The sequence below is a fragment of the Olea europaea genome, unplaced genomic scaffold, assembly GCF_002742605.1.
Source record: "Olea europaea var. sylvestris unplaced genomic scaffold, O_europaea_v1 scaffold842, whole genome shotgun sequence".
Taxonomy (NCBI): Eukaryota; Viridiplantae; Streptophyta; class Magnoliopsida; order Lamiales; family Oleaceae; genus Olea; species Olea europaea.
In genome coordinates this window covers 184,362-197,465 of record NW_019266865.1, presented here as the reverse complement: position 1 = coordinate 197,465, position 13,104 = coordinate 184,362, and the positions used below count along the sequence as shown (strand labels likewise).

The 13,104-nt window shown below is 39.6% G+C and overlaps 1 protein-coding gene across 1 annotated transcript; it reads left to right on the top strand.

Moving 5' to 3' along the window:
* Window positions 1-2,761: 2,761 nt before the first annotated feature.
* Window positions 2,762-3,903, top strand: LOC111391836 (uncharacterized mitochondrial protein AtMg00810-like). The gene is made up of 3 exons (XM_023017110.1): window positions 2,762-2,944; window positions 2,996-3,667; window positions 3,811-3,903. Exons 1-3 carry the CDS (start codon window positions 2,762-2,764, stop codon window positions 3,901-3,903), a joined length of 948 nt encoding a protein of 315 aa, XP_022872878.1.
* The last annotated feature ends 9,201 nt before the right edge of the window (window positions 3,904-13,104 follow it).

Here is a 13,104-nt window from a genome sequence, read left to right as displayed (position 1 = left end):
TAAGGATTCTCGGATTATGGCCTGGATTATCGGATCAGTTGATGAGTAGATTGTCCTTAATCTCAGACCTTACAAGTCATCTCGTGCTATGTGGGAATTCTTGAAGAATCTATACTCAGAATAATAATGCTCGACGACTTCAGTTGGAATTTGAATTGGCGAATTTTTATCAGAATTCTCGTTCCATTGAAGAATATTATTCTGCTTTATCTAATCTCTGAGCTGAGTACACAGATATCATCTATGCTTCAGTTTCACCTGACAATTTGAAGTTGTCCAAGCTGTACACGAGATCACCAAGAGAGATCAATTTCTCATGAAATTACGATTTGAATTTGAATCCATTAGGTCCAGTCTTATGAATCGCGAGACTATTCCGACACTTGATAGTTGTTTGGGTGAACTCCTTAGAGAGGAGTAGCGTCTTTTAACTCGTGCATCTTTGGAGCAACAGCAAAATCATGTAGCACCAGTTCTCGTTGCATATGTGGCTCAAGGAAAACATAGATCTAGGAATATGTCTGGTGTGCAGTACTACAACTGTAAGGGGTTTGGTCACATGGCTCTTCAGTGCCCAAGAAAATTATGCAATTACTGCAAAAAGGATGGATGTGTTATTAAGGAGTGTCCTATTTGTCCTCCTCGCAAGACTGAAATGGGTTTTGTTGCTGCTGCCACAGTAGCCTCTAGGTCTGCTACGCCAACTCCCCCTACTCTAGTTCCAGCCTCTCCCAGTATTTCACAAAACTCTGTCTCCCTTGAAATGATCCAACAAATGGTTATTTTCGCTCTATCAGCATTAGGTGTCTCAGGTAATTTCTTAAATACTTCTTCATCTTGGTTATTAGACTCGAGTGCTTCTAATCATATGACACATGATTCTCGAATTACCATATACTAGATCTCTTCGTATTAACACTGCCGATGGAAACACTCTTCCTATTTTGGCCATGGGTAATACATCACCAGATTTACCTAATGATGTAGTCTCTCCTAGTTTATCTACTAATCTTATATCTGTTGGTCAATTTGTTGATAACAATTGCACCGTTTCTTTTTCTTCTTCTGCTTGTCTTGTGTAAGATCAGGTGTCCGGGAGGACGATCATGAAGAGGCCTAAGAAGGGACATCTTTTTCCTATTTCACCGAAGCTTGTTTCGTCTTTTCCTATAGTTTTTCATTCCGCTACTTTTAATCTTTTAGATTGGCATAAGAAATTGGGAAATTCTAATTCTAATGTAATGCATCATTTTTTGAACTCTGGTTTGCTTGGTAATAAGAATTGTGCTTCGATTTCTCCTATTTCTATTAATTGTGATTCATGTAAGCTTGCTAAAAGTAAGGTTTTACTGTTTCCTTCTTATGGTTCTCATGCTTTACGAATTTTCAACATTGTTCATAGTGATGTATGGGGTGTTGCACCCGTAATATCTCATGCTCATTATAAGTACTTTGTTACCTTTATCGATGACTACAGTCGTTTTACCTGGGTTTTTTTTTATCCATACAAAAAGTGAGGTCTTCACTGTCTTCCAAGCTTTTCTTGCTCTCATTGACAATCAAATTTCCTCCTCGATTAAGATCTTGTAGTCTGATTCGGGCGGTGAGTATATGTCTAATGCTATTCAATCCTTTTTACAGACAAACGGTATTATGTCTCAACGATCTTGTCCTTCCACCCCTCAACAAAACGGGATGGCAGAACGCAAGAATCGTCACCTCCTTGATATGGTTAGAGCTCTTCTGATTGAGTCATATGTTCCTTCTTGATTTTGGTGTGAAGTATTGTTTACTGCTATTCACCTCATAAATCGATTACCTTCTCCCACCCTTGACAATGTTTCTCCGTTTTATAAGCTCTTTGGTCGTCATCCGACATATTCTCATCTCCGTCCTTTTGGTTTTTGTTTTGTTCATTTACCTTCTAATGAAAGAGCAAAACTCACACCTCAATCTATCAAGTGCGTTTTTTGGGTTATAGTGGCACTCAAAAAGGGTTTGTCTGTTATGGTCCTACGATACACCGTATTAGGATTTCTCGTAATGTTGTTTTCTTTGAAAATTAATCTTTCATCACTTTAGAAATCATTGCCCCCCATGTGTTCTCTGTTTTACCTGACTTTCCTATAGATATTTCTCGATATGAGCCAGGTCTCGTTTACACTCGCAGGCATATTTTAACAAAGCCCCTCACTCAAGTGACTATCTCTTCAAGGCCTCCTGGTCTCCACCCACAACATCGAATCCTTCACAGATGATCTTTCGCCTTCTATCACTCTACGTCGTACTTTTCATATTTCTCGACCCCCCGATAGGTATGGTTTTCCCTCTCATAGCTCTATGTATACTACCCTTAACTCAATTTCTATCCCTTTCTCCTATAGACAGGCCATGGAACATGAGTGTTGGAAACTGATGATGAATGCAGAACTTGAGGCTCTTGAGGCTAACGAAACTTGGGATGTTGTATCACGTCCTCCCAATGTAAAACCCATTGGAAGTAAATGGGTATATTCAATCAAACTTCGATCCGATGGTTCACTTGAGCGCTATAAGGCTCGGTTGGTTACTTTGGGAAATTGTCAGGAGTATAGAATTGACTATGATGAGACATTGGCACCTGTGTCTAAGATTACCACAGTTCGCCTCATGTTATCACTTGTTGCTTCCCAGTCTTAGTCTCTACATCAAATGGACGTAAAAAAATGTATTTTTACATGGAGATCTTAAGGAAGACATTTACATAAAACTTTCATCCGGTATGCCTCTTCTCTCAGCAGATTCCGTTTATAAGCTAAAACGTTCTTTGTATGGCCTTAAGCAGGCCCCTCGAGCATGGTTTGACAAATTTTGTTGCACTCTATTGGATTTTTCCTTTACTCAGAGTCAATATGATGCATCTCTGTTTCTTCATAAAGGAACCACTGGCATTGTTTTCTTGTTAGTATATGTGGACAATATTGTTATCTCTGGATCTAATTCCTTCTTTATTTAGAGGCTTCAACAGCATCTTCACTCGGTTTTTCATATGGAAGATCTTGGCCATCTTACTTACTTTGTTGGTTTAGAGGTTCATACTACACAACACGGTATTTTCTTGAATCAACATAAATATATTCAGGATTTGATTCGATTGGGTGATTTATGTGATTCATCTTCTGTTGATACTCCGTTGGAGATTAATGTTAAATATCGAAAGGATGAAGGGGATGTTCTTCCAAACCCCACTTTATATCGAAAGTTGGTAGGTAGTCTTATCTACCTCACTATCACACGTCCAAATATTTCCTTCGCGGTTCATACTGTCAGCAAGTTTATGGACACCCCTTGCCACCTTCATTTTGTAGCTATTCGCCGTATTATTCACTATCTTATTGGGACTTCTCATCGTGGTTTGTTCTTCCCTCGAGGGATGCCTTTTGAACTCAAAGCTTACAGTGATGCTGACTGGGCTGGTTATCCTGATTCTCGTCGTTCTACTACTGGGTGGTGTATCTTTCTTGGAAGTGCTCTTATTTATTGGAAATGTAAGAAACAAAATTGTGTTTCTAAGTCCTCCACTGAAGCTGAATACCGAGCTATGTCCGCTACATGTTCTGAAGTTGTGTGGCTACGTGGTCTTGTTACTGAACTTGCTGTTTCCAAGCACAGCCTACACCTCTCTATAGTGACAAAACTAGCACTATTCAGATTGTGACAAATCCTGTGTATCATGAACGGACCAAACATATTGAAGTAGACTATCATTACATCTGAGACGCCTATGACTCCAAGATCATTTCTCGTCCTCATGTTTCCACCAATCTACAGATTGCAGATATCTTTACCAAGTCTATGACTCATCTTTGCCATAATTTTCTCATCAGCAAATTGATGCTTGTGGACTCTCCGGCATCAATTTGAGGGGGGGGGGTATTAGAGAAGCGTGATTATGATTCATGTTTCCTTGTATAGAATTAGGAAATTACGTTCTTTATTTTCTTACCTTTTATAACCTATGTAAATATTCTATAAATTGGAAGGAAATACATACACAACAGATACTCAGCCAAAATTGTGTCAAGAAGGATATGGGTAATTTCACTTTGCCACCATTACTTGTGGTTTCATCAATTGTACTGCTAAGAATAGACCCATTGAAATTAGGTACGTGGATTCTGATTCAGTTGCACATGTTTTTAGCGTTTTTGAATGTATTAAAACTAGTTAGTGACTGTTTATAAAAGCATTGTGAATTGATTATGTTACAAGGTGTGCTTTGACACTATTTGGTAATTTTTAATTCTTTATGAATTTTAGGGAACCCAATGTTTGGGTTCATGTATCTGTGTTGGGTATAGTGGAAGAGGAGGAGTATATTTGTATTGATTCCTGTCGAAACGTTCAAATTTTTATTGCAGTTGAATTTGTTTTTCTAGGTAGAGAAATTTTAAAGTTTCGATCATTGCATTGAGATTTGTGTCATTGTGAAGATCGTTGGATTTTTTTTACCCAAATTAGGTTTAATTTTTTGGAAAAATATTGTTTCATTTATTTCACGCGCTTTTATTGAGAAAATATTATTTCCTTTATTCCACATCATTTTTTTTTTAATTTTGTTTCCATCTTTATGGTTTATTACAGCTTGGAATGCAACACTATAAATACTCAACTCTTTTTTCATGTTTTGTACTATTGAAATATAGAATAATCGTGTAAGCATAGGTATGACATTTATTTTCTCCATATTAGTCAATTGAATAAAATATTATATTTCTCTTTCAATTAATTCTTTGTCTTTTATCTTATTGCTTGTTTGCAATCATATACTTTATATCTTGTCATATATATTATCTCAATCCATTTTATTTCTCAACAGGATTATTCAACATTTTTCTTTTTTAATTTCCATTTCTGAGCAACTTAGCTTCTAACATTATTGTCATTTTGGCACGCAATGTTTTCTTTGGACATTTATACGTGCAACATCCATAGTAACCATGTCAGCCATATGAGGGATGAGATGTTTCTAAACGAAAATGCAATGGTTAGTATATATAAATACTAATAGGTAGTAGCAGTGGTTAATGGTATATCAGAATAGTGAATATCATGGATAAGTTAGTGGGCTGGGTGGGGATGGGGACGGGGCCTTGAGCATGGACGGAATGACTCATTATCCTCAGCTTAAGAAGTGCGCGCCAAATGCACAATGCCTGGCGAGTTGCGGGAGTTAAGTATTATCCTGTTGCATCAAGTGTTTAATGAAAGATGCAAGGGCATCTGGTGGGTCGGTCCAGGTATTTCAATACCCGAAGCATATACCAGAACAACCTTATACGCTTCGGGTATTTTGAAGATGAAACCATTCGGGTCTTTGTAAATACTGGAACCAAACCCGAACCCGAACCATCAGTTCCAATTCGATTTCGGTTCTACCCATAACATTTTTATATACATTTATTTAATAAATATTTCACATAGACACTTTTGGTACATATATCTAATATGCTGCTACTCGAAAATATATATGCAATGGAGAAAATCTAGTTAAAAAATCTTCAAAAACAGAATATTGTATACTAAAAGTCATGAAAATAGGAGAAAATAAAAAAAAATCAAAAATGAAATTATAATTTGAGAAAAAATTACTTTTCTTAATAAATCTTATTCGATCTTTAAGAGATACATACTAGGCATATAATTTAATTATGGACAATGCTTGAATTCTTTTACTTCTAAAACAAATTGATATAAAAAAAATACTAATTAAATACATAGCTAATATAGTATCAAAAAATTACGGTCCATATATTGAACTCGCTTTGTTTGAATAAAAAATAAATATTTAAAAAGAGAACCACGAACTCAAGATAACAAAAAAGTAAAACACAGCGCAAGCAATGAATATAACAAATTAAATTGTCATGCGTTATGAAAAAATTAAAAAAATAACATAATACAAGAAAGTAAAAAGCTTGAATTACAAAAGAATGAACGCTTTGATTCATCTACTTATATTACAATCTGTTTGAAATTTTTGATTTATAAAAAGCTCAAATTGTAAATATTAATATATAATAACCTCTAAGATGCAACAATCTGATGTAAGGTGAGATGTAAGAAAGTAAGAACCAATCTTAATTTTTAGGGTTAGAGTTATAGGTTTTAGACTAATTACTACCAAAATTAGGATTTTTAGGTTTTATATGTTTTTTTCCAGCCAATAAATTATAAATAATTTTTTTTATGAAAATCAATTCCATTCGAGTACCCACGATTTTGGTTCAGGAACCAAGAACCGAACCGAATCTACTCGGTTCTCACTTCTCAGTTCTGGTACCTAATCTATTTTTTTGGGAACGGACCAGAACCTTCGATTTTGGTTTGGGAGATTTGGTTCTGGTTAAAATGCCCAAGCCTAGATGCAATACCCTGCTTTATAAATTGCGGCATAACTAATATCAGTTGCATGAGCAACTACGTTGTGAAAAAAAATCCTCCTCACATTAACTGCTGAAATACCTGCTAATAATCACCCTTGAAATTACATCGGTTTCGTGCAAGAAATATTTCTTAGCAACATGGAATGAGTAATGACAATATTTGTCTTGAAAATCACTAGGAAGCTTGGGATATTTATAAAAGACCTTATAATGCTTTCGTCTCATATACATAATAATATGTTTTAAATTGTTGTAACATTTTCAAGTTCAAATTGTATAAATATGTCTAGTTCAACTGGCAATTAAATAATAGTAGTAATTCAAGAATGTTGTTAACCTCCATCCCATTACTGTCTGTATTTTTTGTTTAACTGTTGCTAATAATTACAAAATCTTACATGACCTATTGAGCAGTAAAATTCTACATATTCCCGAAAATTCAAAAATGAAATCAAGTGAGATACTAATGTACTATCCTTCATTGTTAAGTTGGTCGTCCTCCTATCAATCTTGAGAGCTTTCATTGCCTGAGGCCCTAAGCATGTTTTTGTAAGTGGAGAACCGCAAAATCCAAAATTTCCCACGTATGCTGAAGTTTTGAAATTTTGTAAATGGTCACTGCTCCATGGAATTCTATGTGACAAGTTGTTAGACGACAAATCTAACGCTCCAGGCCCATCTAATCGAGAAAGATCGACAGGAATCTCGCCAATAAGGTGGTTGCTTGATAAATCGAGAAATTTAAAGACTTAATAGTTCAATGTTTGAAGGAATGATTTCAACCCAACTAGAATTACTAGACTTGTAATTTCAGTGGGAATTTTACATTCTAAGTTATTGCTAGAAAGATTAATTCTCTCTCAAGACTAAGAGTTCTCCTGTACTCTGCTTCTTTTCCATTCCATAATATATTTGCGCTCATAGGGAAAAGATATTATTGTAACTTGGATCATAGCAGTGAGATTGTCTAGGCATTTTGGTATAGGACCAGAAATATGGTTCAAAGAAAAGTCGAGATCTTGTGTATGTGCTAATGTGCTATACACACAAGCTTGGAGAAATAGTTCCAAAGAACTCGTTGGATCATATTCTTAAGAAGACTAATCTAGCAAACTAACTTCCAGCCATGTTGGTAATTACAAGACTACATATTTTTTGTAAGATCAATGAAATGTAAAGATGTTCAATCCATCTGATGCTACCAAAAATCGTAACTGTTGATTTTTCGAGTTTGATGATTTTGATTAAGTATGATCGTAGTCTTTCGATACCTGAAACAAAGGCAACAAGGTATGTTCTCGCCGTCCCTCTAATGCTTAAGTCAGAAAGGGAGTTATGTGCGTGAGGCTATAAACTGAGAATAATGAGAACGTACCTGATTAATGGCCCAAGGTTCTATATTTATAGAGATAGGTAGTGTACTCCTAATACGATTGTGCCAGCTGGACGTATTTATCCAATGGAGTCCGGTTGGTAAGGAATGTCCTACTCATAATGGAAATGTTTGACTAGTGGTATAAGAGTTGATATAGAGTTCATGGGTGTTTAGGTGTCCATACGTCTCGAAGACCTGTTAATGAATGATGACCCCGAGGACATATCCTCGAGGACCATAGAGGGTGAGTTCATATTCGTATGAGCAAGTCCTCGAGAAGCTTCCTCGAGGACCAAAGTACCTTGAGGACATTTGGCAAAATCCTCAAGGAAAACGTCCTCGGGTATACAATGTTGGTACCATCACTGGCCCCCGTGCACTCTTCCTAGAGACCGAGCTCTGGGATGGGGTGCGCCTGAGTTACGAACACCTCACTTCAAGTAACATCATCGAGAAATATTGGCTGACGATGAAGGTCGGCATTGTTATGACCGTTGCAGATATTGGGCTTGGATGTGTGACACGTGTCCTCGTCGACGGCCATAGATGGCGACCTTTGGCCTCCCTTCATTTTCACCTATAAATACTGCTGTTCTTACCTTCTTTTTTTACTTTTACCCACTGTAAATCTAAATTCTGCGAGGTTGTGCTCGATCAAAATACCTTGGAACTTCTCAAGTCGTCGGGTAACTCTAGGTAAGGCTCGAGACTCTAAGTTATTCCAAAAGCTAGGTCTTAAGTTCATTGAGTAATGTCGAGTAGTGAGGGTTGTGACTTATCCAGTAGTTTGAGTAGTAGCGAGGATGTAGGAACGTCGATAATACCGACGGCTATTTCCCTAGAGGCTACGCCTGAGGCTCAGGTTAATATGATTTTCGAGTATCCCGATGAACCCTTTAGGCTGAAAGAACACTCAGCTATTGCCGCGGCTAGGGAATATGGTATTATGCCTATTTGTGAAGTTAGATTCCCCGGCCCTAAGGATAGGATTATTCGAGCTCAACGAGGAGAGTTTGTCATATTTAGGGAGACCTTAAGGCTGGCTATAGGTGGCCCCTTCACCCCTTTTTTATTGCTTTATTAGTCGAGCACTCCATGTGCCCGGGGCAGTTAGTGCCCAATGCCTGAGAATGCTCTTGTATTTTTTTTATAGCTTGTAGGTACTTAGCTATCGAGCCCAACGTTGACCTTTTTAAATTGGTGTTTGAGCTTAAGAAGCATCCTCGGTAGACTTGTTTTGGTTATCTCTCGACGATAGGAGGTTTTAAGGTCCCGAGGATGGCGAGTTCTCTAAAAAGGTGGAGGGAGGGGTGGTTTTATGTAATAGCACACGAAACGATCTTCCTTTCTGGCCCGATTGGGAGATCCCTGACCCCGAGAAGTTTTGTGAGGGCCAGGTGTATCCAGATGCGTTGGAAGAGCATAGGAGGATGCTGGTGGCGTTCAACCCCCTTTTCTCGACGATGAAGGAGATTAGGGAAGAGGTTATAGACCTGGCAGATATTAGAGGCGTCGAGGGCAGGGATGTTCCCTTATTTTTTGCAAAATGGCTTGATCTTGTGTTTGTTCTAAAGTGTTGTAATCTTGCAGGTATGTCGTTTGATCCTCGAGCCCTCCGTAATTTTGTCAACACAAGAGCTGATGCCCATCCACAGGGGCACCTTCCGGCGAAGAAGAAGAGCAAGAAAAGACCTCGAGGAACCCCAATTAAGCAAAGTGTAAGGAGGCCTGGCGAAACATCTCGAGCACAACCTTAAGGCTCAAGCCGGATGCAACTGAATCAAAGATCTCTTACTCCTTGAGTCGTCACTCCTCGACCTCCTTCTGAGGTAGTCGATCTCGAGTAGGACATTGTTCCTTTGGTGAATTCCCTTACCGAGGAATTCGAACATTGCCACCTTGTTCCCAGTCTTGTTAACAAATACAAGGAGGAGGTAAAGCTCGAGGACGGGATGAAGGTCCTTGAGCTTCTTACTATGAAGGTAATCCTCGAACATTTGACTTCAACTTTTAGTTCCCTCTTCGAGATTAATAACCTAAAATTTTTCTTTTTCAGAAGTTGACTGTAGCTCAAGGACTCTCCCTCCAAGGAATCGAGGAGGCCAAGAGGGCGGCTAAGGTGGAGACCTCAATGGCTTCAAAGGATAGGAGGATCCTTAACCTTGAGGTAGAGGTCGAGGCTTTGCTGAAAGAACGCGATGACGCAAAGAAGGAAGCTGCTAAGGCCTGGGATGACCTCGGTGCTGCGAAGGACGAGGTCGAGGACACGAGGCTCGAACTTACCCAAAAGACAAAGAATTTTGAGAGCAAACTTGTGTAAGTTAGGGAGAAGGCCTGGGAGGAGTTTAAAACCTCCGAGAACTGTGACAAAATTAAGGGCAAATACCCGTCGAGGGCATACTTCCATGCTCTCAAGGAGGCCCGGGCCTTCCTCCGTCTGAAATTACCCGACGTTACCCCGGATGATCTGAAGATCGTGCCTTCTATCACTGATACTATGGAGCTCTCAAGTTCGGAGGACAGAGGAGCAGGCGGGGATGACGACGAGGAAGGTCTTGAGGACGACGTGTAGATTGACATCCACAACCTCGACCCTCCCCTTGGTCATATTGGATAGTGCCCCACCCCCAATCTCTTGTTTTGTAATTTTTGAACAAGTATTATGTCCGACGATTGTACAATGTTTTACTGTTATTGAATGAACATTGCCTTTTAGTTATGAACTGTCAGTTAGTCATCCCAATCTCGTGCACTAAAAGATAATTGCGCATATGATGTAATTGAGAATGCGACGTCCTCGGGGATTTTGATATACTGGAGGACTAAAAAGATGTAATTGCGCACCTCGGGGATTTTATATACTCGAGGACTTTTACACATCTCGAGCACACTAAACAGAAGTAATTACGCATGCGACGTCCTCGAGGGATATACTTGAGGACTTCACACATCTTGAGCATGCTATCTGTAAAAAGAAGTAATTACGCATGCGACATCCTCAGGGGATATACTCGAGGACTTCACACATCTCGAGCACACTATCTGTAAAAAGAAGTAATTACACGTGATGTCCTCGGGGGATATACTCGAGGACTTCACACATCTCGAGCACACTATCTGTAAAAAGAAATAGTTACGCATGCTACGTCCTTGGGGGATATACTCGAGGACTTCACACATCTCAAGCACACAATCTGTAAGAAGAAGTAATTATGCATGCGACGTCCTCGGGGGTTATACTCAAGGACTTCATACATCTCGAGCACACTATCTGTAAAAAAGAAGTAATTACACATGCGATGTCCTCGATGAGTTTTGATATACTTGAGGACTGGAGTTCTGCCTCAAGCATCAAGTTTTGAGGCAGAAATCTTTAACTCTACAGTAATCCTCGAGCTAAAATTGAGTATGGGGTATGGTCGAGTTTTTACCATGAGTGGTTGCGTAGGGCAAGGTTTTGTGGTGCTTGCTCTAGACAAGGCTTTGAGTGCTTGCTCGAGACAATGCTTTGAGTGCTTGCTCGGGGCAAGGCTTTGAGTGCTCGTGTGGGGTAAGTCTTTGAGTGCTCGTGCGGGGCAAGGCTTTTGAGTTGCTTGCGCGGGGCAAGGCTTTTGAGGTGCTTTCTTGGGGCAAGACTTTTAGTAGCGAGATCACATTTTGATAAGTAGTTTAATTCTCATTATACTTTAAAAATAGACTTGGCACGCAGGCCTGACAACTAAAAATGTGAACCTTGGCACGCAGGCCTAACTACCAAAAAATAAGACTTGGCACGTAGGCCTGACTACTGAAAACTGGAAGAGCAAGTTACTTGTAATATATTTTTAAATTCTCGGCATTCCATGGTCATGGAAGTGGTCTTCCTAATGTATCCCTTAAACTGTATGCACCTCCTTGAAGCTGTCGTATGACTTCGAAGGGCCCTTCCCAAACTAGTCCTAGCTTGCCCGGGGCATGACCTACTGCTTCGGCCCTTCTTAACACAAGGTCTCCGGCTCTGAATCTCCGTGCCCTCACTTTTTTATTGAAATACTTTGCTATTTTATCTTGGTAAGAGGCCATTCTTAAAGCTGCCTAATCACGAACCTCTTCCAAGAGGTCAAGGTGTTCAGTGGTGCGTCCTGCATCTTCAGGCTCAAGTCTTCTTTGGCTGGGCAACCTGACTTCAACAAGGATGGTGGCCTCAATACCGAAAGCCAACATGAAGGGGGTTTCCCCCGTAGCAGTTTTATGGAACGTTCTATATGTCCAAAGTATGAAAGGTAACTCACCAGACCATGAGCCTCTTGCATCTCCGATCCTTGTGCGGAGGTCCTACAATATAATCCGATTGGTCACTTCAGCAAGGCTATTACTTTGAGGATGGGAAACCAATGTCAAACGGTTATCAATCCCTAGGTTGGAACAAAAGTTTTTAAATTGTGCATTGTCAAACTGCCTACCATTATCAGTTATGAGGACTTTGGGTATCCCGAACCTGCATATGATGGACCTCCAAATGAAAGTTCTCAACTTAGGCTCTGAAATTGTTGCTAAAGGCTCAGCCTCTACCCACTTAGTGAAATACTCTACAGCCACAGCCACAAACTTCAATTGCCCCCTAGTTATTGGAAAGGGACCAAAGATGTCAATTTCCCACTACTCAAACGGAGTCGTGCAACTAATGCTAGTGAGGTCCTCTGTGGGAGAGTGGATGATATTGCCGAATCTCTGGCACTTGTCACACTTCTTGGCATATTCCTGGGCGTCTTTCTTCATGGTAGGCCAATAATATCCATACCTTATGAGCTTGAAGGCTAATGCCCGAGCTCCTTGATGGTTCCCACATATTCCTTCATGAACTTCTTCTAGGGCCTGGAATGATTCAGAAGGCTTAAGGCATCTGAGGTATGGAAGTGTAAGGCTTCGGCGAAATAAAATCCTTTCAATCATTCAATACCTTGGAGCTTTGGACCGGATGCTTCTTGCTGCTCGAGGATCTTTTGGAAGATTGCCATGTTTTATGAAGTCCACTATTAGATCCATCCACGATGGCTCATTATCAATATCCATGATGCCTACAGTCTGATTGATGCTTGGCTCAGTTACAATTCTAACGTGGACTGTCCTATCAAGCCCATCTATCCCCATGAACACCAATCCTAACAAAGCATCGGCTTTACAATTCTCAGCCCGAGTAATTTTCACAATTTCACAACTCTTGAACTTTCTCTGGAGATCATGCACTTTCAAGCAGTATAAGCTCATCTTCTCGTCCTTCCTATCGAACGTCCCTTAAATTTGTCCAACCACCAATTGGGAATC

Bases quoted from the DNA above. Each gene is read 5' to 3' on its own strand.
- LOC111391836 (XM_023017110.1), top strand. From the start codon at position 2,762: ATGCCTCTTCTCTCAGCAGATTCCGTTTATAAGCTAAAACGTTCTTTG. The intron at 2,945-2,995 runs GTATATGTGGAC...TTCTTTATTTAG, and splicing joins CTGGCATTGTTTTCTTGTTA to AGGCTTCAACAGCATCTTCA. The intron at 3,668-3,810 runs GTGACAAAACTA...ACCAATCTACAG, and splicing joins ACAGCCTACACCTCTCTATA to ATTGCAGATATCTTTACCAA.